At 38.9% G+C, this 26,245-nt stretch overlaps 1 protein-coding gene across 1 annotated transcript in view; it reads left to right on the top strand.

Moving 5' to 3' along the window:
* The window catches only part of LOC140236895 (proteasome adapter and scaffold protein ECM29-like), a 198,364-nt gene that overhangs the window by 102,043 nt on the left and 70,076 nt on the right, over positions 1–26,245 (top strand). The window contains 8 exon segments of the mRNA XM_072316830.1: positions 1,880–1,998; positions 2,294–2,456; positions 10,007–10,066; positions 10,531–10,620; positions 17,243–17,309; positions 21,227–21,318; positions 22,020–22,086; positions 23,559–23,750. Coding sequence (XP_072172931.1) covers positions 1,880–1,998; positions 2,294–2,456; positions 10,007–10,066; positions 10,531–10,620; positions 17,243–17,309; positions 21,227–21,318; positions 22,020–22,086; positions 23,559–23,750 — 850 coding nt within the window.

Raw genomic sequence — 26,245 nt, 5'->3', positions numbered from 1 at the left:
CCCTGGTTTTGTACACCACAACAACCCCAGGCCTCCTTCCTCTCAGCCTTTTTCAAAGGCAGCTCACAATGGACTCGTACACAACAAGCAGTGGACTCACCCACAGTGATCGGAGCGAGCGTCTTTTCAAAAGTAACATCAGAATTCTTATGTTTCTCTTTGTTTATTTGATTATTACTTCCAAAACTGGCAGGAAAAATGCAACCAATCAGAGACGCTGATGTGCATGTTAGAATATGAATACTATATGTTTAACTCATGTGATCACGATCACCAAATCAATTTGACGAGCTGGGGAACGTTTCATGAAAGTTGTCAGCCCTGCTTGACAAGTTGTTAATCTCTGACAATCACCATCATGGTAACAGTCAGTAACCAGAGCTTCTCAGCCAATCAAATCCACCGTTTTGCTGAAATTGTCAGAGACTGACAACTTGCCAGCGCTGACTGAATTGATGAAACACGCCCCTGGAGCTAGCTAAATGTAGCTAGCATTGTTTGCCATACATACAAAGCCCGCCACAACACTTGTGTATAGCAACACAACAGGGCTGTGTATTTATATAGTTCACCGCCAGCGATGACACAAAACTATAGTGGGGGGGGGGGCGCTGTGGTATAGTGGATAAGACTCCTGACTCCTAATTGGAGGACCCGAGTTTAAATCCCGCCCAGTGCTTACGTCCTTGGACAAGATGTTTTTACCCACTATGTCCTTCTCGACCCAGGTGCAGGGCCTCATTATTAAAACAGTGTTCCTGATGGACATTGCCTCCAGACAACATAGAAGAACCCTTCATGCACTGTCAATATTGCCAGGGTACGCCCTGTATATCAGGTGTGAATGTGTGGGGGTGCATTTGATCCCCAGGCCTGGCTACATACCAAAACTCAGAAGGCTCCATCAAAGCCCCTCTAACTCTTCCTCCAGCCACTGTCTAACCTCTTTTCTGTAGAGGAAAACAGAACTTGGTGTCCAGTCGGCACTTTAAAATAGTATTTTATTTAATATTACGCACAAAAATGCAGTGAGAAGGGATCAACCTTGCATGACCACGAGAGAACCCTTTGAGCCAGCATCCAATCTCTAATTGGATTGTTGCTGCCATAATGGCAACCGGACCCACCGCATGTCGGGGGGGGGGGGGGGGGGGGGGGGGGGGGGGGGGCTGTGCCCACATGTCGTGTAACTTGCAGGGAGTTTGCACTTCATGGGAACTCTATAACTGAGTGCCCATGAGATACAGGCAGCAGCCCATGGGCATACTGTATAAAAACTCCTTTTCATTTTATCTAAAGGACATGCCAGCTGGAGAGGCCTCCTTTATGCTTGGGGCTCTCATGGCTGTAGCATCGTCCTGGCCACTTACTACCTCAGGCCATAGACAACCATGCCTCCTATTGTATAGTCTGGCATACATCAGACAGACAGCTGGCCAGTTGTATTGAATGTAGATCATGAGAATCAGAAGTGATTCTCTTATCTGTGAGATACAGCCGGTCAGCTGTCTGTTCTGCTTACCATCCCCTCACCTCGTTCTATGACTGTGCTGCTTCCCTGGTCGGGGGCCCAGATGTCTGTGGAAGAGAGGAAGATGCAGGCTGAGAGGGATGCGTGTGACCGCAGTGCATGCCACAGTCTGTGCATTGAGGCAGGTGCTGTGAGTACACTTTTTTGTTTTAGTTTATTCTTGTTAAAAGTACTTGAGATTCGAGCATAATGTAACAATAGCATACAAAGACAGACTAGACAGGCAGCCATTTGTATCTTGTAGCTAAGTACATAAATCACTTGATTCTCATAATCTACCACATGTTTTGTATGGAGGGAGGGACTGAAAAAAAAAATGAGTGTCATCTCATTAATTTCCTTCCAAAGGTGTGTGTCAAGATGTGTGACATAGGCTATGGCAAAATCGGTCAGCATGCCATCCGCCTTGTCCTCCCATGCCTTCTTAAGGGACTTCCCAGCAGAGTAAAGGAAGTCAGAACATTCAGGTAATGACATATTCTTCCTTCCCTTTGTTTCCTAGCACCAAACATTTTTTTTATCTTCTTGGAAATATACACTGTACATAAGTATAATTCAGTTGAGCAGTATTAAATCCCAGCTTTGGGAGCAAAGTTAATGCTCTTTGTGTGTTTTTGGAGTAACTCCATAATGTTTGTTTACCTCTCTTTGCGTAGTTGTCAAGTTTGGTCTTGCTTCCTTCCTCTCCTTCCCACTCCACGCTTAGTTTCTCTTTGATATCTCTTGCAGTCTTTCTCACCTTTATGCAATTATGTTTTTTAGTCTTTCAACCCTGGTGGACATGAGCAGTAATGCTGGTGATGCCATCAAGCCCCACATCCCACAGCTAGTGATTGCCCTTCTAGAGGCTCTGAGTGGTCTGGAGCCTCAGCTGATGAACTACATTAGTCTTCATGTGGGCAGTGATGAGAATGCCCAGGAAAAGGTGAGATCAGAAAAAATGAAATTCAGAACTTAATGATGCATACAGTCAAACTTGCATTACACTCAGCTCTCAACTTTTAATAGCAGCCACCTGCCGTATCCAGCCTCTGAAGAATACCCCAAGAGAAAAGCCTTGCTAAAGACCCTGTGCATATTGCAGCCACCTGTCTAATGCGGCTAGCGGCCACCAATTTTGTATTCCACAGAAGATTCTAACCCGTGTATAGTGGCTACAGATCCACATGGAGCTGCAGATGAATCATTAAAGTCAGTGTCCTTTTCTTTGCAGCAGTGCTAGTCATGCATAGGGAACAGTTCAAAGATCGCCACTACTGCATTCTCCCACTAAATTCAGGAATACATGAAGTAATGCACTGGCGAAAGTGTGCTTGCTGAATGCACACTGGTGTACAATAACACAATCAATATAACAGCATTGTTCAATACATGAAACATGCGCATACTGTTACACATATCATACAGAGATGCCAATCGTTATGGATACACCATATTTGTTCTGATTTTTTGTACACTCGTCACGGTAAACAATCAAAAGGCAACAGAAAAAGGCAGCTACACATGTAAGGCTAAAAGAGATTGCATGCTTAATGTACATGAGGTGAGGGAAACTTGACACCCATGCCAGCCAGGCCAAGCTTCTGGAAATTTCCATGAAAGTAAAGTGCCGCCAGGCGAAACCACAGAGCAAAGGAACTCGCATAAACATTCCTTTCACACCTTACCAGAGTGTAAACCGCATGTAAGTTTCATGGGGAACAGGGACAATTAATCTGTGAGTCAGACCCTTTCATCATGGTACTATTGATTTTTGTCTTTCTTTGGCCAGAAAGATACTGTAAAAGTGGTTATTTTCGCACAAGTATTTTTTCATGCTCGGCTGGGTGAGATGAATTTCGCTTTTTTTCTAATTCCGCGAAATAAAGACATCATTTATTAGTGGAACATACAGCGTGCAAAAATATTCGCATGTTTTTGTTTTTGTTTTTGCACTGGTTTCTGGTCACGCGAAATACGCATGAATTTCCACATTGCGAAAATTTCCACTTTTACTGTAAACATCAAATGGATGATTTGTGTATCACAGATGGTCACTTAGCCATGCAAAAGGATTGATATGTGACAATGTCTCTTCATGACAAAAGTGAATCAATTATCCCAAGGAAAATGTAAAGTAATCTCTGTTTTTTTTTTGGGTGGGGACAACTATCACAAGGCCACATGTTGGAGTTGGTGAGACTTGAGAGCTTCCTGACAGTACAATCATGACAAATTCAAAGTTGAAGCTTCTTGCCGTCTCACGCTCTACAAAACTTTTACATGGGAAGGAAAACCATAAGCTTGCAAGTCTTTTTTTTTTCGGACTTGTATATTGTAAATTATAGGTTCGGACTAGTAAAGAATGGAAGAACTGATGGGTACCTGCTGATTCGGCAGGGACTAGTTGAACCAGTGGAAGATGTGGGTTAGTGTGCAGCATTGTCAAAGTTATGTTTTCTGACTCAAAGATTGCAAAAAAGTTACAGCTCCGCAAGAACCAAGACGACGTCAGTAACTGGGGAAATGTCAAAACTAATACAGGAAAGAGTGAGTACTGAAATGAGCAACACATTTAGTTTAAGCAATGATGGCAGAACAGACAAGTCAAAGATTTTTCTTCAGTTATCACAAAAGACTTCAGAAGCTGAAAGGAAAATCATAGACATTGGGAATGCAGAACCCTAAAGCCTCATCAATGTGGTTCATCAATGAGGACAGGAGTGTGTAGAGAAACATTTCTTTTCCAGCAGGATCTTAAAGTGGTCAAACTAAGTTAAAATGGTATGCTTAGAATTAAAAAAAAAAAAATAGGTGTTTGTGTGTGACAACAACTCTACTTCACTTTGTACTTTTACTGAAAGACACCCATTTGTTCCTGACAAATTTGGCAAATGTTTCTGAAAACTATCCCGTGAGGTTGGCATCTCTGGTTGTAGACAGGTCTGCTGTGCTCTGCACTTCAACAAAATGGCAGTTTATGTGCAAACTAACAAATCATTCTCCCCCCCCCCCCCCTCTTGTGCTTGATTTTATGTTTAAATGGAAATGTATATTCAGAAATGAGATTGATATGTGATTTATTCAGATTCCACATAGTGGGCATTATATTGGACATTCATACAGAGTACAATGTGAACAAAATATTGTGACATCTCTTTTTTTTTTTAATATAATCACAAATGTGGAGGGGACTACTAAGAAGCACTGCTTGTAAAATGTAGACCCCCCGACACAATACAGACCAAAACAATATCAAAGCAAATTAGTGTTATAACGAAAACACTATAGATACATATGTATATAAGGGCTCAATTATGAATCCTGGTATGGATACATGTAATTTTACATACAGTACAGGTTTGTGCACAAAATGTTTACGGAGTGCATTTACAGCTGCATTTGCCATTAGAATAAGAATGAAATAAAAAATGACCATCCAAGTATGCAAAATGAAAATACTTCTAGAAAACATTAATTGAAATATACAGACATTTAATTACCATGAAATCAATTATTAGTACTTATCAAGAAACATTTTTTTTTTGTTTACACTTAAGCCATTTAAGCCCTGAGCTTGTTTCAGTGAACGATCGGAAGGAATTCCAAAGCTTAGGACCCGTAAACAAAATTGCTGTTGCCGTAACTAGTTCCATTTTTAGGAATATGATAATCATTCGCTTGCCTTGTTGAGTAATCATGTATAAATTTATTCCTTTGGAACAATTCCATAAATGCAGCAGGGGTAGCATTAATTTCTACATTGTACATACAGTAACTTGTAAAACAACCCAGCTGAAGTCGGTGATCTTAAAGAATGCAGTTTTCTTTTAAAAACAAGACATCATGAGTTGATCTATGAGTGGTATTGCATATCAATCACATTGCTCTTTTCTGTAACAGAAGTACGTTGCTCTGTCTATTTTTGTTTGTACTGCATTTCCACATGCCATTAAAGCCATAATTGAGATAAGGTAGAATGAGAGTGGAATACAACATAAAAAGTACTGACTTGGGAGAATCCGTTAAATACAATTGATAATCCCAACATTTCTTGAAACTATCATGGAAAAGCTCGGATTGAAAGCCAAATGAAGAGCATACACTGTAGTTTATTACACTACACCACGAGTGCATCTATTGTAGCAACAACAATGAAGCATGCATGTGTGGACAAAACATTCCTGAAACCCTGCAAGACATGTCTCCGAAAGTTGACCATGTGAATGTGTGCGACGCACTAGCCAATCACATGCGAAACGCCGTAGCAATGCTGAGCATATTGGCGCGGTGTTCGAAAGAAGATTGAAACTGACGAGTGTGATCCAATATAAAGTTTTTATTATTCCATTTTCGATAGGAAAAACTTAGTCTTATACCATGAAATTTAGCATAGAGGTAGAAAGCATATCAAAGATTCTATTTCTGCAAAAAACCAAAATCGACAAAAATGATGGTCAAAATCTTTGTACCCCACCTAGGAGGGAATTTGCAATTGTGACTTTTGTCTGAAACCATTGTCGCAGGTCACATTTTGCCATTGTGGGTTTTGAGAAACATGTAACCAGCCTTCCTCCTCACCTCATTCACCAACCACAGCAGCTCCTTCATTGATCTTACCATGTTTATCAAAAAATAAAACTTTACATTCATATTCTACCAGACAATCTAATGAATTTCACTCGCCATTGTCTAGAACCATTTTTACAAAATCTGTGTTCTCTTTTTACTAGCCCTAAATTTTGGAATTCTCTTGATAAAAGCATAAACGAAGCTCTAAGTTGTATACTTTTAGGTATGAATGAAAAAATTTCTTATAAATTCTTATATCACTGGGAATTTGCATTTTTGAAAGCCATAGAGTCTTTTTTCATCACTTTATTGTTATTAATTTTGCTTGATTCATTTAAAACTAAAGAAGCACTTTGAGAGCGCAGACCTCCGCCAGGCAGGTAATTTCCACCAATGATCTCGTACTTCCGTAGAGATTGGTGATATCTACCCAATACATATGCGTGCTGAAAATCACCCGATTTCCCATCGTTGAAACCTTATGTTGCGTCATCAGTGCCAGCTGTGCGGCGCGCCTCGCCCTGGACCAGAAACTAGAGCACACACTCTAGTGTGTGTATGAAAACCTCATTCATTGAGTTCATTGACCCTACCTGCCAAAATATTGAAAACCCTTCATAAAATCCATAAAAGAATTACTGAATTACTACCAAAAGTTAATCATCTGTTACTTGTGTCATTCTCAACCTTCCCTGTTTCATCAAAATCTGTTATATACTTCTTGAGTTATTTTGCACATAGACAAACCAACAAACCAACGCTGATGAAAACATAACCTCCTCCCTTAGCGGTCTTTTCTCCTTTGTTTCTATTTGTGTGTGCAAATATTTTTCCCCTCTGTTTCTTTCATCCTCTTAAGCTATGTTTTCTTTACTATTAAAAAAAAAAAAGAATGAGCGGCAGTGATTTCACATGTATACACAAATGTTGTGTTGTACTTTTGTTGGAAATAAAATAAAATAAACTGAATTGAAATGAATTGAAAAATGGGGAATGTGATTAAGGGAAACAGTGCATGATAAAATAGGGAATGGAAATTTGGGAATGCACTGTGTGTACAAGAGGCACAAGGAACTTGTGCACCATTGCGCCTAGCTGTCGAGGTGGTGATGGTGAGAAAATAATTGCCACAAAACATTGAAGTTGAAGGTATGTGTTCTTAGAATTTGGACTTTAATACCAATGTGATGTAGCAGACAATGAAAATTGTGTCAAAAGTATGCAGAATACTCTGTCCCCACAATTTCAAATGCTATTTCATTGAGATTATTAGTCAACAGGATGAAACATCTTTATGAATAGTATTTCAAAATTGAATAAGTAATCAGTCCACATGATTCCTCCTACATGTACCCCAGACATAAGCTTCCTAATAGTTTCAACAAAGTAGATATGATTATGGCTCAGAAGAGTTCGTAACAACTCATATTGTAGTCCGTGGTGGTAAAATGGTCCTATCATTTCATTCAGTTACTAAATGGTGTTATAGTGTGGAATGCAATTATTCCTCTACTGCGCTTTAATTTGGAATTCTGAAATGATCCATTGAATTCAACAGCATTGTACATAACACCATAATGTCATGTGAGTTTTATGTACATATTATTTCCTTGTTTTGTATAACCTAAGCATACATGCTGTCAGCCACAGAGAGCTAGAGTGGCCTTTAGAAAGAATATGGAGCTACTGATTTGGCGATGCTACCAGACAGCTTCCAGTAAAATGCTTGAAACAGAATTCTGACCTGTTCCACATGGTTGTTGACCTGATTGAGACCCATGACACTTTTGGCAGAGATGGCCTCCTTAAGATAAGAGGGAAATGTGGATGCTCAGGAAAATTAATTCCAATTATAAGGCAGCTTCATGATTGCATGCTAGAGAGGGTTCATCACAAGACAGAAATGTGTTGGCCATTCTCATTTGCAGTTGTGACACAAGGCTGCATTCTTGCTTTCAATTTGAATCTTGTTCTTTCTTATGTACATTGTGGCATATATATTTATTGAAAACTGTGATTTCAAATTGTTTTGTAAAAGAAATCTCCATTTGAGCAATTCCATGTTACTCATGTTACACTTTTTAGACACCTCCATATAATGTAATTGTCATATTTTTTGTACTGGAAGGTTTGACAGACTCGGTTCTACAGTAGGTACCTAAGTCCATAGTCTACCTTACAATATTAATAGAACTTTACTAACATACACTTATTCTCTTGTACAAATCTTTTATCCAGTCCTACGTTGCATATGGAATTGAAGTGTAGAGGAATACATGCAAATCTTATTTGAACTGCCTTCATCTTAGTCAGAAGATAGCCATGCGAGCTATCACCTTCAGTCCACTCAGAACACCTTCTGATCCACTGTTCCAAAAACTGGGACTAATGGACATATTTGAATTACATAAACTTTCCATCTGTGTATTTATATTTGATTTGTCAAAGGGGAATACGCCACATGATCTAGTAGAATATTGTCAAAATATTTAACATTCTTATTCGACAAGGGGCAAAGAAGAAGGCTTGCTTTATCCACCAAAATGTAAAACTATGTATGATCAACTCTCACTTTCTTATATAGGACTTACAATTGAGGAATGCTTTGCCAAAAAAAGTAAGGGAAATTAATACCTAGCAAACTTTCAAAAGTAATTTAGCAAAACACATTAAATCTGTATAGACAAGATACTACAAATCAATATTTAGTAGTTATTTTTTTATACGTACTATATATTTGTTCATTATGTAACACGTGTTAAAGGACTAACACCTACTAGCACCTTTGCTATCTCTTGGTTCTTTTAGCAACCTCATTGTGCACTACTACATTATTACCATCAATTTTATCTTTAATGAAGCTCTTTTTTGATAAATAGTTTTAGATTACTCATTTATCCATTATATATTCAATATTTTTTTAGATTATTTAGACAGTTATGAATGCTATGTATTAATGTTGATGTTAACACGAAAGTGTAATGTTAAATTACCATTTAATATGTATTCAAACTTTCTTGTACATAGGTTGTTGTTATAAATAAACTCAATGAACTCAAACCACATCTGTATAGGAAATAAAAATTAAAAAAAAGACTTCCGTTACTCAGTTACATTTATGGGGATGGCATAAAAACCCAACATGTCTTCATCTAAAAAGTGTCCTCATACTGGGTAGTATTTCAAACAACTGCCTTATGATTTATTTGTATGTAACTCATTGTGGTACACAAATATAAGGGGTAAAAATGTTAAGAGCATTGGAAATATTCGACATATTTGAAGTACTCACTAAGGCACAAAATAATTTTCATGATTGTGAAAAAGAATATTCGTATTTCTATGAAGTCACCAATCAGATGAACCTCATTCAGGAGTCAATATCAATTGTACCTTAGTTTTTACCATACTACTACAGTCAAACCTGTTTATAGCGGCCACCTAACGGAGACAAAAAAAGTGGCCACTGTAGACATATAATATGCATCGTTGGCAATTACTGAAATATTTAATAACCATGAATGACTGTCACGGTTTGCAAAGCAGAAAAACACTCTGAAACATTTGGCTTGTTTGTGGCTCAATATGGGTCTGTTGCCGCTATTACACTGGTTAAGTCTACCATAGGAAGCAAAATTGGTGGCTGCTGGCCGCATTAGAAAGGTGGCTACTATGCACGTGGTTTTTAACTACTGTCCACACTACTAAACTTCTTTAATTACTGTCCAGACTACTTAGTTACTTAAACTTCCACACTACCACAGGAAATTCCATGTATGGATTATCCTATGTAGTCATCCTGGTGCCCACAAAATTCAAGCCTTTAAATAGAATGATTGAAAGGGCCTTCATTCTGACAGGTGAATGAAAATGTTTGTTTATGTTCATAGTTAATGATTTATTTTATGTCAATTGTCTTGATAGCTGGACAATGCACGGATAGCAGCAAGCAAGTCTTCACCAATGATGGAAACTGTAAAAATGGTAAAGAGACTGGCTATTTATCTTTGGTTATTACAATAAATTTGGTTGTGGTAAATTTAAGTAATCAACAAAGAATGTAGCATATTACTAGTAAGTCAAAAGGTATACTAGATTTCAATAGCAAGAAAGAGTATTTCATCATCCTTGCAATACACATGTAGATGTCTGTTGTTTCCAAGTGATATTTTAAAGTAATGCCTTGTGTACAAACATGTACAAATTGTATTTCCATTGAAATTGAAAATCTTGTATAAAGTACTGATAATGGGGTATAAATCATGCTTCTAAATTAGTTTAGGAATTTTTCAGCTTCTGTATTATGCAGAGCACTACTAGAACTTTTCATGCCCTCCTACATTTACAGATATGTTTTTTTTTTTTTTACCTCTTAAGGCATGTGTTCATGTGATCTTACCGCAAAAATTTTTATTCATTTTTTTCTTCTCATTCTCTCTACGCAACAGTGTGTGCAGTATATAGATGCTGAGGTCCTAAATGAGCTTGCTCCAAGAGTGAATGACCTTATTAGAAGTGGTATTGGAGTAGCAACAAAGGTGAGTGAGTTGTAGACCACCACTGTGGTCTAGTGCCCCCTGTTGTTGAAATGTATGTGAACACCAGAAATGGCATAATAAACAGTCAGAAGTGAAACGTCAGATTCGCCGTGATATTTCTCTTTATTGGGTCGTCCAAGCTGGTAGTCCGTAGATTTGTCAGCCTCTAATACGAATCACACAACTCTACAATGGCGACGAGGAGTCTGTAATGTGCTTACGAGCCCATGTTTGCTGCAGATTGGCGGGCCCCAACGAATGCTTCTGTTACGTGATAGCAGTGCAGTAATTCATCCCTGTAGTCCCATGCATTGTCATCCATGGTGTCAACGAGTGTATGACGTCATCACAGTGAGCTGAGTGAGTACAAGTAATCATAGCCTTCATTTGTCTTTGAATATACAATCAGAATGAGTGCATTACCAGTTTTCCCACCATTTCTTGATACTGATAACAACCCTGGCCCTCAAAGGACCAAGTGGCTTAGTCGCTTTGAACGGCTAATGGTGGCATTAGATACGTGTATCTCCTCAGCCAAACGAAAGAGAGCACTCTTGCTTCACTATGCTGGACCGAAAGTTGACGAAATTTTTGACACCCTCCAAAACGTTGGTGACGATGATGACTATGACAGGGCGGTCGATGCCTTAAACAAGTACTTTCAGCCCAAATCCAATTCAATGTATGAGGTGTACATCATCCGTCAGGGAAAGCAAGAACAAACCGAGTCCTTAGATCAGTATGTTACTCGCCTTCGCCAACTCGCAAAGAATTGCAAGTTTACAGACACTGATAGGGAAATAATGGCTCAGGTCATCGCTCACTGCCAGTCTCCAAAGTTCAGACGACAAGCCCTCAGCAAGGGGGACGATCTTACACTGACCAAATTGTTGGATGTTGGGCGGGCTTTGGAAGCCAGTGAGGTACAGGCCAGAGTTTTTGAATCACCTGACACTACTCACAATGCTGTCAATGCTACGGGAGGTCGCAGTCTTCAGTGGAATAGGGGCCGCAGACCTCCGAGGGCGAATAAGTCATCCCAATTCAGAAGTTACAGACAGGACGATCAGAAGCAACATGTCCATAACCAAAACGCCACAGGTCCTCAAACAACACCAAAGCCTTCTGGGACGTGCTATTACTGTGGAGGCCCATACCCCCATCAAATGTCCTGCCCAGCAGCAGGAAAGCAGTGCAAGGCGTGCAACAAAACGGGCCATTTCGCCAAAGTATGCCGTTCCGCATCACGGAGAGGAAAAATCAACAATGTAAAGGATGGTGATGATGCGACTGGAACCAGTGCCAATCAACTAGATGATGAATATTCGTTCACCATTCGAGACAAAATCTATATTACTCAGAACGGACACAAGCACTTACCCACTACACAGCTGATGGTTGGTGACGAAGGAATGGAGGCGATCATCGATTCTGGGGCAACAGTAAATATCATGGACGCACCCACATTCCATGACCTGAAAACCACGCACAAGTTCAAACTGCATAAGGCCCATTCACACATTTTTCCATATGGATCAGATGAGCCCATTCCAGTCATTGGCGTTGTAAATGTGCCTCTCCAGACAAAACAACACACACGCTGTGATGCAGAATTTTTTGTCGTGAAGTCAAACACAGGCAACTTGCTGAGTTTTGAGACTGCATCCATGCTCAAATTGATCACCATCAACCAGGTATCTACCACTCTGACTGACGAGATCTTCACGAATTATGCAACTCTATTCCAGGGCACAGGAAAGGTGAAGGGCAAACAAATCAAGCTGCACATCAATCAAGAGGTGAAACCAAAGCATTAGAAGCATCGTCGTATCCCGTTCCACACAAGAAAGGATGTGGAGAAGGAACTAGAGAGACTAGAGAAAGAGGACATAATCAAGAAAATCAATGGACCTACCCCCTGGATCAGCCCCATTGTTGTAGTACCGAAATCTGACGGACAGGTACGCATTTGTATTGACGTGAGAGAAGCCAATCGTGCCATCGAGACACAGAGACACAAACGTTGGAACAGGCCAGAACTGAATTAAGCCATGCCAGTCAAGCAGAGAGCAATTTTCAGTGCATGAAGGTGTGATCCTCAGGGGAAACAGACTAGTGCTCCCAACAAAATTGGTCAACAAGGCAGTAGACCTGGCCCATGCCTCACACCAAGGAATAGTGAAAACAAAGAGCCTCCTCAGAGAAAAGGTTTGGTTCCCAAGGCTGGATCAGATGGTGGAAGAAAAGATGAGGTCATGCATACCCTGCCAAGCTGCTGTATCAGATGGAGCTGAGAGTCCAGAATCCCTCAGAATGACGGACCTCCCAGATGGACTATGGCAAGAAGTGTCGGCTGATTTTCTCGGTCCACTACCATCAGGTGAATACCTGCTAGTTGTAATCGACGAGTACGACATCAGCCAAAGCAACCCTTCCTGCCCTCGACGCAATATTTGCTCGACAAGGTGTGCCGGTTACCGCAAAAGTGACAATGGACCTCCATTCAGTGGCCATGAGTTCAGTGCATTTGCCGATCACCTGGGGTTCAACTATAGGAAGGTGACTTCATACTGGCCTAGAGCTGATGGAGCTGTTGAACGGTTTAACAGAGCCCTTGTGAAAGTCATCAGAACAGCTCATACTGAGAGACAAAGCTGGAAGCAGCAACTCTTCAAGTTTCTCAGAGCTTATCGAGCCACACCCCATTCGACAACAAATTTGTCACCGTGCCAAGCCCTGAACAGACGAGAGATGAAGTGTGAGCTGCCACATATCACACTTCCCCTGCATGAAGTGGACTCAGAGAGCAACATGAGGAACAGAGACAGCAGTCAAAAGAAAAGGATGAAACAGTATGCTGACAAAGCTATGAACAACAAACACAGTGAGGTGAAAGCAGGTGATGTTGTACTAGTCAGGCAGCCAAAGTCGTCAAAGGCTAGCTCTCCATTCGACCACAGACCATTGATTGTTGTCAGCAGAAAAGGCAACTCTGTCGTAGCCAGGAGAGGTAACTACGTCACAAAGAGGAACATTTCGTTCTTCAAGAAGGTGAATGCTGAGGTACGCCATGATGACGACCCTCCTGACTCTGATGTCGACGACATCGCAGACCGACGAGATGACGACATCGATGCCCTACCTGCAGATGACAACGCAGGCGATGTCAACCAACCCCAACGACCATTCCGGAGGACTCCATTGCGACGATCTGGTAGACGACGTCAAATGCCAGTTCGATTCCACGACTACGAGATGTGAGCACAACAATCCAGTAGATGACGTTGACTGCCAGTTCAATCCTATGACCATGAACTTTGAGCGGTTGCAGTATTAATTTTTGTAGGTTTTAGACCTTTTGGTTGTACTTGTTTGTTTTTTTTCAACAAAAAAAAACATAAGGAAAATAAGGTGAACTAAAGAGTTTGAACATTCAGGAAAATTGAATGGAAGTTATATGAAAGTTCATGCTGGACTTACGATTGCATGATATGAACTTTGGACTCCACATTCTGCGGTCATTTACGCTATGCTGATCCGGTTGCAAGTATCCTGCTCTGTATACCACAATATTGAACTCTGAACATTGAACTCTGAACTCTGAACTCTGAACTCTAAATTCTGAACTCTTTTTCTGTGAACCCAACAATCTGTTGTATTCATCAGATTGTTATATATTTTTATGCTCTCAAGACATGGCGCTTATACTGGACAATTACTGGACTGTGAAGTTTTTGGAATGAGAAGTTCACCCTTATGCTGTCAAGTGTTTCAAGCATTTAGGTGTTTTAAGAGTTATAGTGTTTTAAGTGTTTCAAGCCATAACTTCTGGAATTCTAGAGTCATCTGGAAAGAAACTTTTGAAAAAAACCCCAAAAATTATTTGGAAACCATATTTCTGATAATGTGCATTACAGACACAGCACAGATTTCATACGCTTCTGAAAGAATGGTTTTGCACAAGTTTTAGTACAAAAAAAAAAAATAATAGGATGTTTGGAGTTTAAAAAAAAAAAAAAAAAAGGAGAAGGGTGATGTAGTGTTGTAGACCACCACTGTGATCTAGCGCCCCCTGTTGTTGAAATTTATGTGAACACCAGATATGGCATAATAAACAGCCAGAAGTGAAACGTCAGATTCGCCGTGATATTTCTCTTTATTGGGTCGTCCAAGCTGGTAGTCCGTAGATTTGTCAGCCTCTAATACGAATCACACAATTCTACATGAGTCACCATCCGCAATGGTTATGATGAACCTGTTTCATGTTGTTGTAATCATGTCTTTATTGATAAGTAAAAACAAAGGACATGTTGATATATACTATACAAAGTCCATGGTCCTATTCTGGACACATGGCAGGTAATGACAAACTTACAAAAATACTTGCAGTGAACAAATAACAATACAGCTATATTTACAACAGACTTGTGAGGTTGACAACAATCATACAAAATAAATTTATCACCGTATATTTCCCCAAGCAGTACACATATGCTGTATTACATTTCTGGTTTGCTGAAGTGTTAATCAACTACTAATTTTATGAAAATTATTATCATATTGTATAATTTTATGAAAGTATCAAGTTGATGCACATTTAAAGATAATTGGATGTACAAAAATTTTAATGTAGTTGATGTAAAGTTGTATTAATCATTTTCATGTTATGCATATGATATGTGCAGAGGAATTTCTGTGCCTTTTTCTTCTCTGCAGTATTGTTGGTCTGACTAAGCTTTTAATTATAATGAATTTACCACATGAAAGCTCTACATTCTGAGAGATACTAGATAAAATGTTTTGAAATTGATAGTGTCAAACAGAATACAGAAATGTCATTCCAAGTCATCCATTCGCTTTTCATTCTAAAGCAGACCTACTATACCCCGTCATGAAAAATGTGGCTAAAAACTTTTTGCTGTTCAATCCATGCACAATATTTTATTGTTGCAAAGCAATATGAGGCATCACAGGTGGATACCCTGAGCTATCAATAAAAGAATGGTGGTTAGCAAATACTGCAGATTAGCAAAAACTGCAAGTTCATGAGGAATTTGATGTTTGCAAAATTTCTCCTGGTGTGGATGTGTGAAATATGACATTTTAAAGACAAAAATGAACAATGTGGGAACTAACGAAATTAGTTTTAAACAGTTTTGAATGCACCGTTTGTGAAGAGCTGAGTATAATGGCTGACATTGTCAAATCACTTTTTAGTGCGACGAGTGTTCCTGGTTATAAAAACTAATAAAAACAGCATTTTCTCTTGATAAGTCAGTAATTAATTCAACGACTTTCATGTTTCAAATGCATTGTTGATCATGGAATTCAAGATTGGGTTCAAGATTGTTTCCAGTTCCATGAAAAATGAAAAAAGTACCACAAATGTGAACTTATTTTTCATTACCGTACTTCCTTAGATACGTAAATACGGTGTTATTTTTTCACGACAGGAAATTTTCGTGACTTGGAGGTGAAGGTCTTTTTCGCAGCATGAAACTTCCGCGAATCGCCACTGGCATCAAATGCATTGTTTAGAATCGCGCGCATTTTACTTTCGCGAATTTTAGCTCCTCACAAAATTTGCGAAAGTTTCATGACCGCGAAATTTTCTGCAAAATGAAATTCAGCATTTATACCATGAAAATAAAAAATTTGCAGAGGGCTCCTATTCAAATATCAATGAATAGGTCCTGAGGGGTCATCTCTCCAAATTTGGTGCTTTTATCCGCCGTGTAACGGTAATTTCACTGGGCGACCTGACTACTTGTTCTTGCTAGCAATTGCTTTCGTTTTTCCAAGCTCTGTAAAATGAGCTTGAGCTTTTGCGTAATGGGACTTTCACTTTTAAGCATCATTTTCATATTCATAAAAGAAAGACCAGAGGTGTGCAGGAGTGGTATAAATCAACAAAAAATTTCTCCTCAGATGTATCGAAAACTTCTTCATTTCAACAAGGGGAATTTCCAGTGGTTAGCATGCAAAATGTGATGAGAAACCGGTAGGATGTCTGACATCTGTGGAGAGTATGGAGATCTCTCTCCACATGCAACCTGGTAGATCTGGCTGCTATAAGCAGCAGTCTGGGAAGTGATGGGAATCTGCCAGTATGTGTGAATATAGGTGTGTGTGAGTCTGTGTGTGCATTTTGAGTGTTACCAATTTTGTAGTTCTTCTGCTATGTCAGGAAATGTTTGTGTTCGCACAGGTGTGACATCCCTTTTGTTGAAATCGCAACTAATTGCTTGTGCAGGACAAGCAAAAGGTGTAATATGCATATGCAATTGCATGAACTTGATCTTTTGCTTGACAAACTTGTGCTTGTGCTTGAAGCAAATGCTTGCAAGCAATTGCTTCCTTTTATGCATACAGCCCAAAAACAGACACATCTTGTTAAATCTACATTGTATGTGAGCATCTTGTTAAAATCCATACGAGCAAGAAACCCAAGTTGATATCATTTGTTGGTACTCTTGTTAAAGCGCTGACTTTTGGGCAAGGTGCCTGTCACTGTGAGCTGCATATGATAAAACTGGTCGCATTTGTTTTGTTTTGTTTTTATGGTTATCTACTGTTCAGTCAGTAATATGTTTGTTTTCTGTGTCAAATATTACTATGGCAGGCTGGCTGTGCAAATCTTCTCATTCTCTTGAGTCACCAGTGCCCTCTAGAACTTGGTGCACATGCAGGTAATGAACTTGTACCATAAATCCATGCGAGTCATGAGAAAGTGTGATTTTTTTTTTCTTAAATTGAAGTGTGCAAATTCCATTGTTAAAGGCATAATTTACCATTTGCAGACGAAAGCATTAGTGCTTTGAAATAGTTCTAAAATGTGAGTTAGGGATAGAAACAACCACTGTCAAAATTTGAATCCGTATAATTGATGTGAAGTGTTGTTAAATACACAAAATGTGAACAATAGTTATAATAAAAATGTTTCCAGACTAAACCGTATACAGTTACGGTTTACTGAGAAAAACCCTGATATCTCCTTATATTTTAGGTTTTATTGCAAATATTTCATATGGTAGGATGTTTTATGATACAACAGACCTACACATATGCATCAAATGTGATATCTTGAACATTTTTGAAATCACTGCTCCCAAAGGTAAACTGGACCTTTAAAGTGACATTGCTAATTGTGAATTAGAAGGGGACAAGTTTGTCTTGTGACATTGTCTTTAATAGTTACATGTGTCACTTTTTCAGCACCATGAAGTGAGACCTTAATGCACGATCATTGTTATGGTTAATTTCTAACAATGGCACCTCCCTTGGCATCTCCCTTTGCTTAAAGCTTCTTTCCACTGCCTTTTTGGTTCAAGATTAAATGAGTATCAATTGTTCCACCCTGTCTAGACTTTTTAGGTTTTATACAACAAGACAAGACAAAAACAAAAAGAAAACACACACACACACACAACAACCTTGCCCTGTACTTCCCAAGGTTTGTCTCATTCACCATTCGTAATGGTACATGCATACTTTATACAACTGTAGCTTTTGTTACACCGCTGCCAAACAGGCATCCAAGAAAAAGATATTAGAGTCAGCGTGTAGTTGGTCATTTTACATAGCATTGTTGAACAAACTTATTCACAGCTCTCAAACTTTGAGTGGGTCTACTAGTGAGATTTCTATTAAATGTGGCAGGAATCATTTTCAGAGGCTTGGAAAAGAAAAGTGTAGGTACAGCTGTATGGCACGTACTGTTTCCATTGAATCCTTGATTGACAGGCATGGTGAGAGTTTGCGGTTATTAATTACATGAAAGCAGTATCACAATTTTTATGCTTCAGCCACAAAGTGGCACTGTAGGCATTATGTTTTTAAGTTGTTAGTCCCTCAGTCCACAACATGATTGATTTTGTGGACAGTGTAAATTCAAGAACCGTTTGAGGTACAATAAAACAAAACTTGGCGTACTTGTACCTGTATGAGTGGACAAAGCTGTGCCTATCAACTTTTGGGTGCACACTCAAAGTTAAAGAGCATGTGTCAATAAAAGAAAGATATTATTCAGTGGGGTGAAGGTTCAGGTGCGAGTTTCTTCACTTTGTCTCCCTCTACAAAATAAATTTGTTAGGATTGCAAGAGTACTGCTGATCTGTAAATTAACAAACATGTCTGAAAAAAGGAACCAGTGGGACTCGAACCCGTCACCTACTGCTTTCCGGGCAGTGACACTACCACCAGGCTGTACCTGGTTGCCGGCAGTGACACAATGAACATGGAACAAATACCCAAGCTCTGAAATTCCGACGCTGTTGTGTTAAGCAGTCCAAGGCGGACAAGGCATATTAACCCGTTCCTTCCGCAATTCTCTGAGTGCCTTTAATGCCCCCAAACGAGATTCTTTTTGCCCGTCGACAGAGAGGGAGACAGGCTGGTAATCCACCTGTGTGAAAGCAGTCAAGCGGTACATTGTATCCCCCTTTCCACGGTCAATTACATGCGCCAGTGAACAATGGAAATATTGATCGGGTGTGAGGTATGAATAGAGCATTTGCTTATGGGCTCACAGAATCTTTTGTTCTACATAAAACCAGGCACCTGACTGGGGTGACTGGGGTCAGCGAAGGCAAAAATCTAACTGATCTCAGGCTTGATAGCTGTGTACATGTTAGTACGAGTCTACAGCAGAACGAGTGAAAACTAATTCAGGAAAAGGTGAACTGTGAAATAGACATTTTTCAATCAGAAGGAGAACAAATGCTGATACTGTAAACTCTGATCTTTTCATCAAACCCACTTTTCTGGGCATTTTAACACAAAAAACATGAATTTAGGCCAGGAAAGCAGGCACTATTGTCTTCATTTTGGGAACCTGGTATACCAGGTTTCCGTATGTCAGTTGCTCCCACGGGAACCTGGTATACCAGGTTCCCGTAAGGAACGGGTTAAATGAAAGAAAGATATTTTTCAGAGGGGTGAAGGTAGAGGGAGACAAAGTGAAGAAATCACACTTGAACCTTCACCCCTCAGAATAATATCTTTCTTTCATTTTATAATATGCCTTGTCCGCCTTGGACTGCTTAACATAACAGTGTCAGAATTTCAGAGCTTGGGTATTTGTTCCATGTTCATCGTGTCACTGCCGGCAACCAGGGACAGCCTGGTGGTAGTGTCACTGCCTGGAAAGCAGTAGATGACAGGTTCGAGTCCCACTGGTTCCTTTTTTTCTGACATTTTGTTAATTTACAGATAAGCAGTTGCGATCAAAACAAATTTAATTGTAGAGGGAGACAAAGTGAAGAAACTCGCACCTGATCATGGGTCAAGTTCAAATTCTAAAATTTGACCATTTCCCCATATATCTCTTCAATATCATGAAATCTAGTGTATGCATGTACAAGTGTATTACCAGGTTTCCAGACACCGTTTCTCTAAATAATTTTTGGTCATGAGGCCAAAGGTCAAGGGTCAATGTTCAGATTAGAATGCTGTAATCACACCGTTGTTACATTGTGCTGTATTACATGTAAACTATTTTCTCTACACCCTGGAAATGTCCACACATGGCAGTGTAATTAAACATGGTATATAAATATTCTGCAAGAAATACCAGACAGAAAAAGAAAATTTTGGGCCATGGGTTCAAAAGTCATGGGAAAATGCTAAAATTTCACCTGTTTCCCATATTTTAACCCTAAAAAGACTGGGCTATTTTGTTAGCTCGAAAGACTGGGGGGGCCTAAAGGGCCCCCCCTTAACATCTCAGCCGTGGATCGCGCGATCGCCGCGGAAATTTGCACAATGGTAGTGTGTGATGTAATCTACAAGATCGTATATTTAAATTTTCCAAAATAGTCTTCTTTTATTTTATTTTGATGAATTATGCTAATTTATGCGAGAAATCAGACTCTTTGATCTAAATCAGTAAATAAAGCTCTAAAAGTGCTCATTTTTGGTCTAATTATTCTTTGTGGCATTCTTAGCACATGTACTTGAAAAAAAATTCGGTATCAAAATTAATTTCTTACTTATTTTATTGTTTTATGAATTTCTTATGTATTTCTTTGTTTTTTCGACGTTTTGCTTTTGTTGTTTTTTTAGCAAAATTTGTGGCAGACACTTTTTGAAGCATAATACTCCTAAAACAAATTAATTTTAGCCATTGAGAGTAAAAATAAGCATATTTATATGAACCATATGAAAAAACTCAATTTGCATTGACTTTGTACACAAAATCACATTTTTGAGCCATTTTCGGTCTCACGTGCATGTACAAAAAGTTATGTAACTTCAGAACCGTACCCCCGGGCATCACAAATTTGGTGTCAAAATGTGCGGGAAACTCAAAAGAAAAAAGTCATAGAGCATCGTGGCGAGAGCATTGCGTGTTGCAGAGTAATCGCGCGAAATGTCGAGGGGGGGCCAGCCCCAGTCTTTTTAGGGTTAAAAGTGGCTCAAAGCTTTGTCATGAAAATTAGTGTATATTTACCAGATAATGATTATTTGCCAATCATGTGAAATTGTCATATCACATTGTATGCACTTTAGACCTATTTTGAGAATTATGATATTGTGGAGGCATACAGCTGTAGATTTACCAGTCACCATACCATGTAGTTTTGATTAAATTATTTCACTTATGCAGGAAAACTTTTGGCATCTCTCCTGTCTGGCTTGAGTGACAAGAGTATGGCAGTGAGAAAACACAATGCCAGTGCTATTGGTCATCTAGTGAAGGTTGGTAAATGTCAGAAGCCAAGCATCCACGAGCTTTCTTGCATTTTTTTTTTTTTTTTGAGAAGAGCAACAGAATTAAATTTAGAACCAGAAGGGAATCCCACTGAGTAGACAGTGTAGATAAATATTTGTGCAAGAAATAACTAACAGAAATATCAACAGACTCAGTCAATGCAAGTAGTGTAGTTACTGTAAAAGAGAATATTTTCACACGACTAATTTTGCGCACTCAGCTGAATAAGAAGAGTTGCACATGTTTTTAATTTTCTGGAATCACGACCTCAACTACTAGAACATATGACAAGCAAAAATATTCACATGCTTTTATTTTCGCACTAGCTTCTGGTTTGGCGAAGTTCGCAGAAACTTCAACACCGCAAAAATTTCCACGTTTACAGTAGCCTACCAATGCACTGACCAGATAGAAATTATTTTTCAAAAAAGTGGTGAATTGTGTGCCCTGAGGACTGCTTCATAAGACTCTCTGCAGCCGTCTCATCAATGTACAATGTACTTGTCCTTATTGAAGATGTATATCCTCTTAGTCTCAGAAAGTACTTACAGCTAGAAAAACTGAACATGAGACAACAAATCGTTATAAGCTCATTATGCTATAATTGTTATGGTGGCATGCTATGGTCACAAATTAAGTATTTTTTTTTTATCCACTCAAGATATATATTTTATTCTACTCTGTGTAGGTTGCAAAGGATAGCAGCGTTGAGAAACTAATCTCTCGGTTGAAGTTATGGTACTTGGAGAAAGATGGTGAGTTTTGCAAGCAGCAGAAAATAAACAGTGGCACTATGCTACTCAGCTTGTTATATGTTTACCTATGCCCACTCTGATTTCTTCCTCTATAAGGCACGAGGTCACACCTTAATCCTACACAGTGATAAAAGGGTATGTAAGCAGACATGTACATTGTACTTCCACGATATCAGAATGTTGTAGATGTGTTAGCAGCGAAGTATACCATATGTCAAAAAAAAATTACAACGGGACCCTCCGCAATTATATCTTTAAAAACATGGAATCAATCTAAATACAAATTCAGGGTATGAAACTATAACTCATTGCCCACATCTTACAGAAAACCCCATTCGATTTGCTTCAGTGGTCAAAGAGAAATATGGAATGTTGTAGAGGATGTTGGGAATCTCTTCCCTCCAAGTTCTGTCTATTGTATTCACACACAAGATCATCGAAGTGCTAAACTTGGAAGAATCAGACTCATGACATGCTTTACAACAATCCCCATTTCTCTGTGACTGCTTAACCAAATCGAATGGGGATTTCTGCAAAATAGAGCTAAAATGTTATATTTTAAGACCCTGAAGTAGCATTAAAAAAATGAAAATAAACATGTTGGGTGTTATCAATGCAAAAATCTGATTGACCTATCTAAGTGCTACTTCAGGGTCTTAAAATATAACATCTTAGCTCTATTTTGCAGAAAACCGCAATCAATTTGGTTAAGCCGTCACAGAGAAATGTAGATTGTTGTAAAGCATGTCATGAGTCTGATTCTTCCAATTTTAGCAACTCAATGCTCTTGTGTGTGAATACAATAGAACTTGGAGGGAAGAAATTCCCAACATCCTCTACAAAATTCCTCGTTTCTCTTTGACCATTGAAGCATATCAAATGGGGTTTTCTGTAAGACTGAGCAATGAGTTATAATTTCATACCCTGAATTTGTATTTAGATTGATTTACTATTTTTAAATATACATCATTGCGGAGGGTCCCCTTTTTGTTTTGTTTTGTTTTTGTTTTTGTTTTTTTTTGGGGGGGGGGGGGGGACATACTGTATTGGCAAAGGTGCAGGTATGCCTTAATTGAATACATGTCAGCATACTAAGATTATTAATTACAGCTATCCATAGAATAATGATAAAGAATTACTATTAATAAAAATACCAAGATTTCCTGCATTCTAAGTCAAAAGGTATTTGGTTGTATATGATCATATCACACAGATAAAGCAGATAGGTTATTTTAGAATATTTGTTGTCTTGAGTACTTGTCATGCTGGATTGGATGTGTACTTTTTACTGCAAGTAGTGCCAAAGACTATTATTAAAGGACAAGACACCTCTAGTGTAATGTATATGTACATGTAATGTCTACATTGTAATGGCAACAAAAGCATTTCACAAGTATTTCAGACATAGCTATGATTTTGGTTACATTAGGCAGGGTAAATCTTTCTGTTATTAACTTTTTGTTTGTTTAAAGATGGAGGACTTCATGAGGCAATCGGAGCAGCCCTGCAGGCTATGTCCAGGCAGAACCCAGACATCCTAAAAAGGCATGCTGCTATGGCCTTGCCCCTGGCCTTCTTGGCCATGCACCAAACCAAACAGACAGACAGCAGGGGAGATGAGAAAGAGTGTGTCTGGGAGGAAGTCTGGTTGGACTCAACGCCAGGTGCTTAGTGCCAGATAATATCACATCAAATCTCAAGTCTTTCAGCCACAATATTAGCTACGGATGTTCATATACATGTATATCAGTGCAAGTTTCTCAGATCAGTAAAAAAAAGAGAGACAATTATGTGCATGAAATGATACATAGTGTAAGTGAAGCATCAAGGTTTATGGACAATATATTTTTATTGTAAATTGTCAAATCTGTTTCTGGCCAGAATTTTAGCTAAAAATGTTCGATAATGTGTTTAATCCGATAGAAATGAAAATGCACAAGTCTTCATATAAACAGAATGGTTCAACTTCAAGGTCAATTCTACTGTATTCCAGTTGTAACTTCAACTATGAATATTCAATGGTAATGATATGTGGTAGAAAGAGTAGAGGTCAATTCAAAAATATGAGATAGAAGGACATGGGGAACAGTTCGAATGGATAAGCTGAGTCATGACTGAGCGGATAAGACCTCAAGCTTTCATTCTTGCTCGAAGTTCAACCCACAGCCCAGTAGCAGACTTGTATCCTTTGGCAAGGCACTCAACTCTTAATGCACCACAGTGTAAACCCCCTACAATTATATGTATGTTCCACATTATTTTGAGACCGCAAAAGAGGCATGCTTTTGGAAAACATTGTTTTTCAAATTTATGTATCTTTTTATGGATTTTTGTTAAGCTTATCATGTAATGTCATTTGCACACAAGCCAGTGACCGGGGCAAAAAATTAGAATTAACTCACAAATCTAATAGGTAACACCACTTGATACTTTGTCACCACTTAAAGCAAGCTACATATGACAGGAATGGAATGGGGGGCGATGCTTTCATTGCACTGTGCATTTGGCAATTTATCGATCAGTTTGGGCAGGGTTGTACGTTTGAGCAAAATATGCGAACTTGGCAGAGTTAATCCTCACAGCCTAGTTTTTTCGGGGAGAATGAAAGGAGAATGAAACTGAATTTGCAGTGTTACCATGTTGTAATGTGAAATACTGATTAAGTTGACATGAAAACAGAGTAAAATAAAGAAACCCAATTTTATGGTGTCAATGATGTTATGTTTACTGATAATCAGGTAGGCATTTTAGTTAAATGGGTAGAATTTTTCCATAAATAAAAGGAATTATACATTTCTGGAAAGCGTAAGTCTCAAGAGATATGAATAATCAAGTTTCAGAATGTGAAAAAGTCTCTAGAACGATGGAGAGATGGTGTTTAAGACCCTTTTCTGACTGCCAGAACCCAATCTGATGGCAAAAATTTGGGGACCAAAATTATGGCGTCATGCAAGGAATGAATCAGCCCTGCGCGTGAATTCTACATGGTACATTAGGCACATTTCAGCGAGGTATCTTCCTAAAAAAAGGAGACTCGTGAACATTGTTCCATATACACTATATTTGTAGATTTTTACTTATTGAATCTATCTTGCTTAGAACTAAGAATACAGATGTTGTCTGTTTGGACTTTTACACTGTACTTGTGCTTTTGTGCCTTAATCTCGACTCTCGAACAGTCGGTGCCTGGTAACTCGTGCGAGAACTAGAAGCTAGTACACTGTAACAGAGTCCTAGGTACTTCTTCGTACACAAGATTTTTAGATTCTAAACCCAAATCAGGTAGGCCTGCATTGAATACAGACCTAATGTTAGATCTAGGTGAATGTTTCATTTTTATTTTTGCACTTCCACATTTCCTAATAAATTCAGATGAAGACTACTAGAATCTCTAGTGAGCTCTAGACCTATTGATTACACATTATAGGCCAATGAGTATGTGAGCTCTAGCTTTATTTAGCTTAGGCATTTAGTGTACGTGAATGAAATATGAGAGGCTTCAGCGTGGCTGACTCAACCATTCTTTGTCGTGATTTGTCAATAGAAGTGTTTTTGTTATCAGAAATGTAAAAATAACCATGCCTGAATACAGTAGCATAGAATTTTGAGAAGTAAATTATCAAAGTGGAGTGGATAATTTCCTCTCAAAATTGCTTGACCCTAGCTCTACGTGATGACCCGAGTTTGTTTTCATTCACTCCAGCCATCAGCCACCTTGACCCAAGTCACAATACACATTTACCATTCTTGCCACGAGTCACAATACACATTTACCATTCTTGCCACGGAATAGGCGATATCAAGGCGATATCAAGTGATATCGTACGATACCTCCGATATCGAACCTCTAGGGCCGGGGCAGTAACTTCCGGTTATTGATTTTCGTGTGTGCTTTTCTATTGGCGAACTTGCCAGCTTTGTTTTGGATCCAAGAAATATATTTGTTTAGACTTTTAATAGTTTGTTTATTTCCCGAATATAAATATCCATTACACCATGGGGTTTTTCTGTGAGGCAGCAGAGTGTACTTCTGATGATGCTAAAAGGAAAAAACTGGACAAATATCCGTGCGCCGAGCAGTAGAGGTGCACCACATGCACAGGCCGCAAAAATTTTTTCCGTACATGGAAACGCTATGGGACATGGGGCTATGGGACAT

This window comes from Diadema setosum, chromosome 13, assembly GCF_964275005.1.
Source record: "Diadema setosum chromosome 13, eeDiaSeto1, whole genome shotgun sequence".
NCBI classification, from domain to species: domain Eukaryota; kingdom Metazoa; phylum Echinodermata; class Echinoidea; order Diadematoida; family Diadematidae; genus Diadema; species Diadema setosum.
Note: the sequence above shows the minus strand (reverse complement) of the source record. Positions and strands in the feature narration are given on the sequence as shown.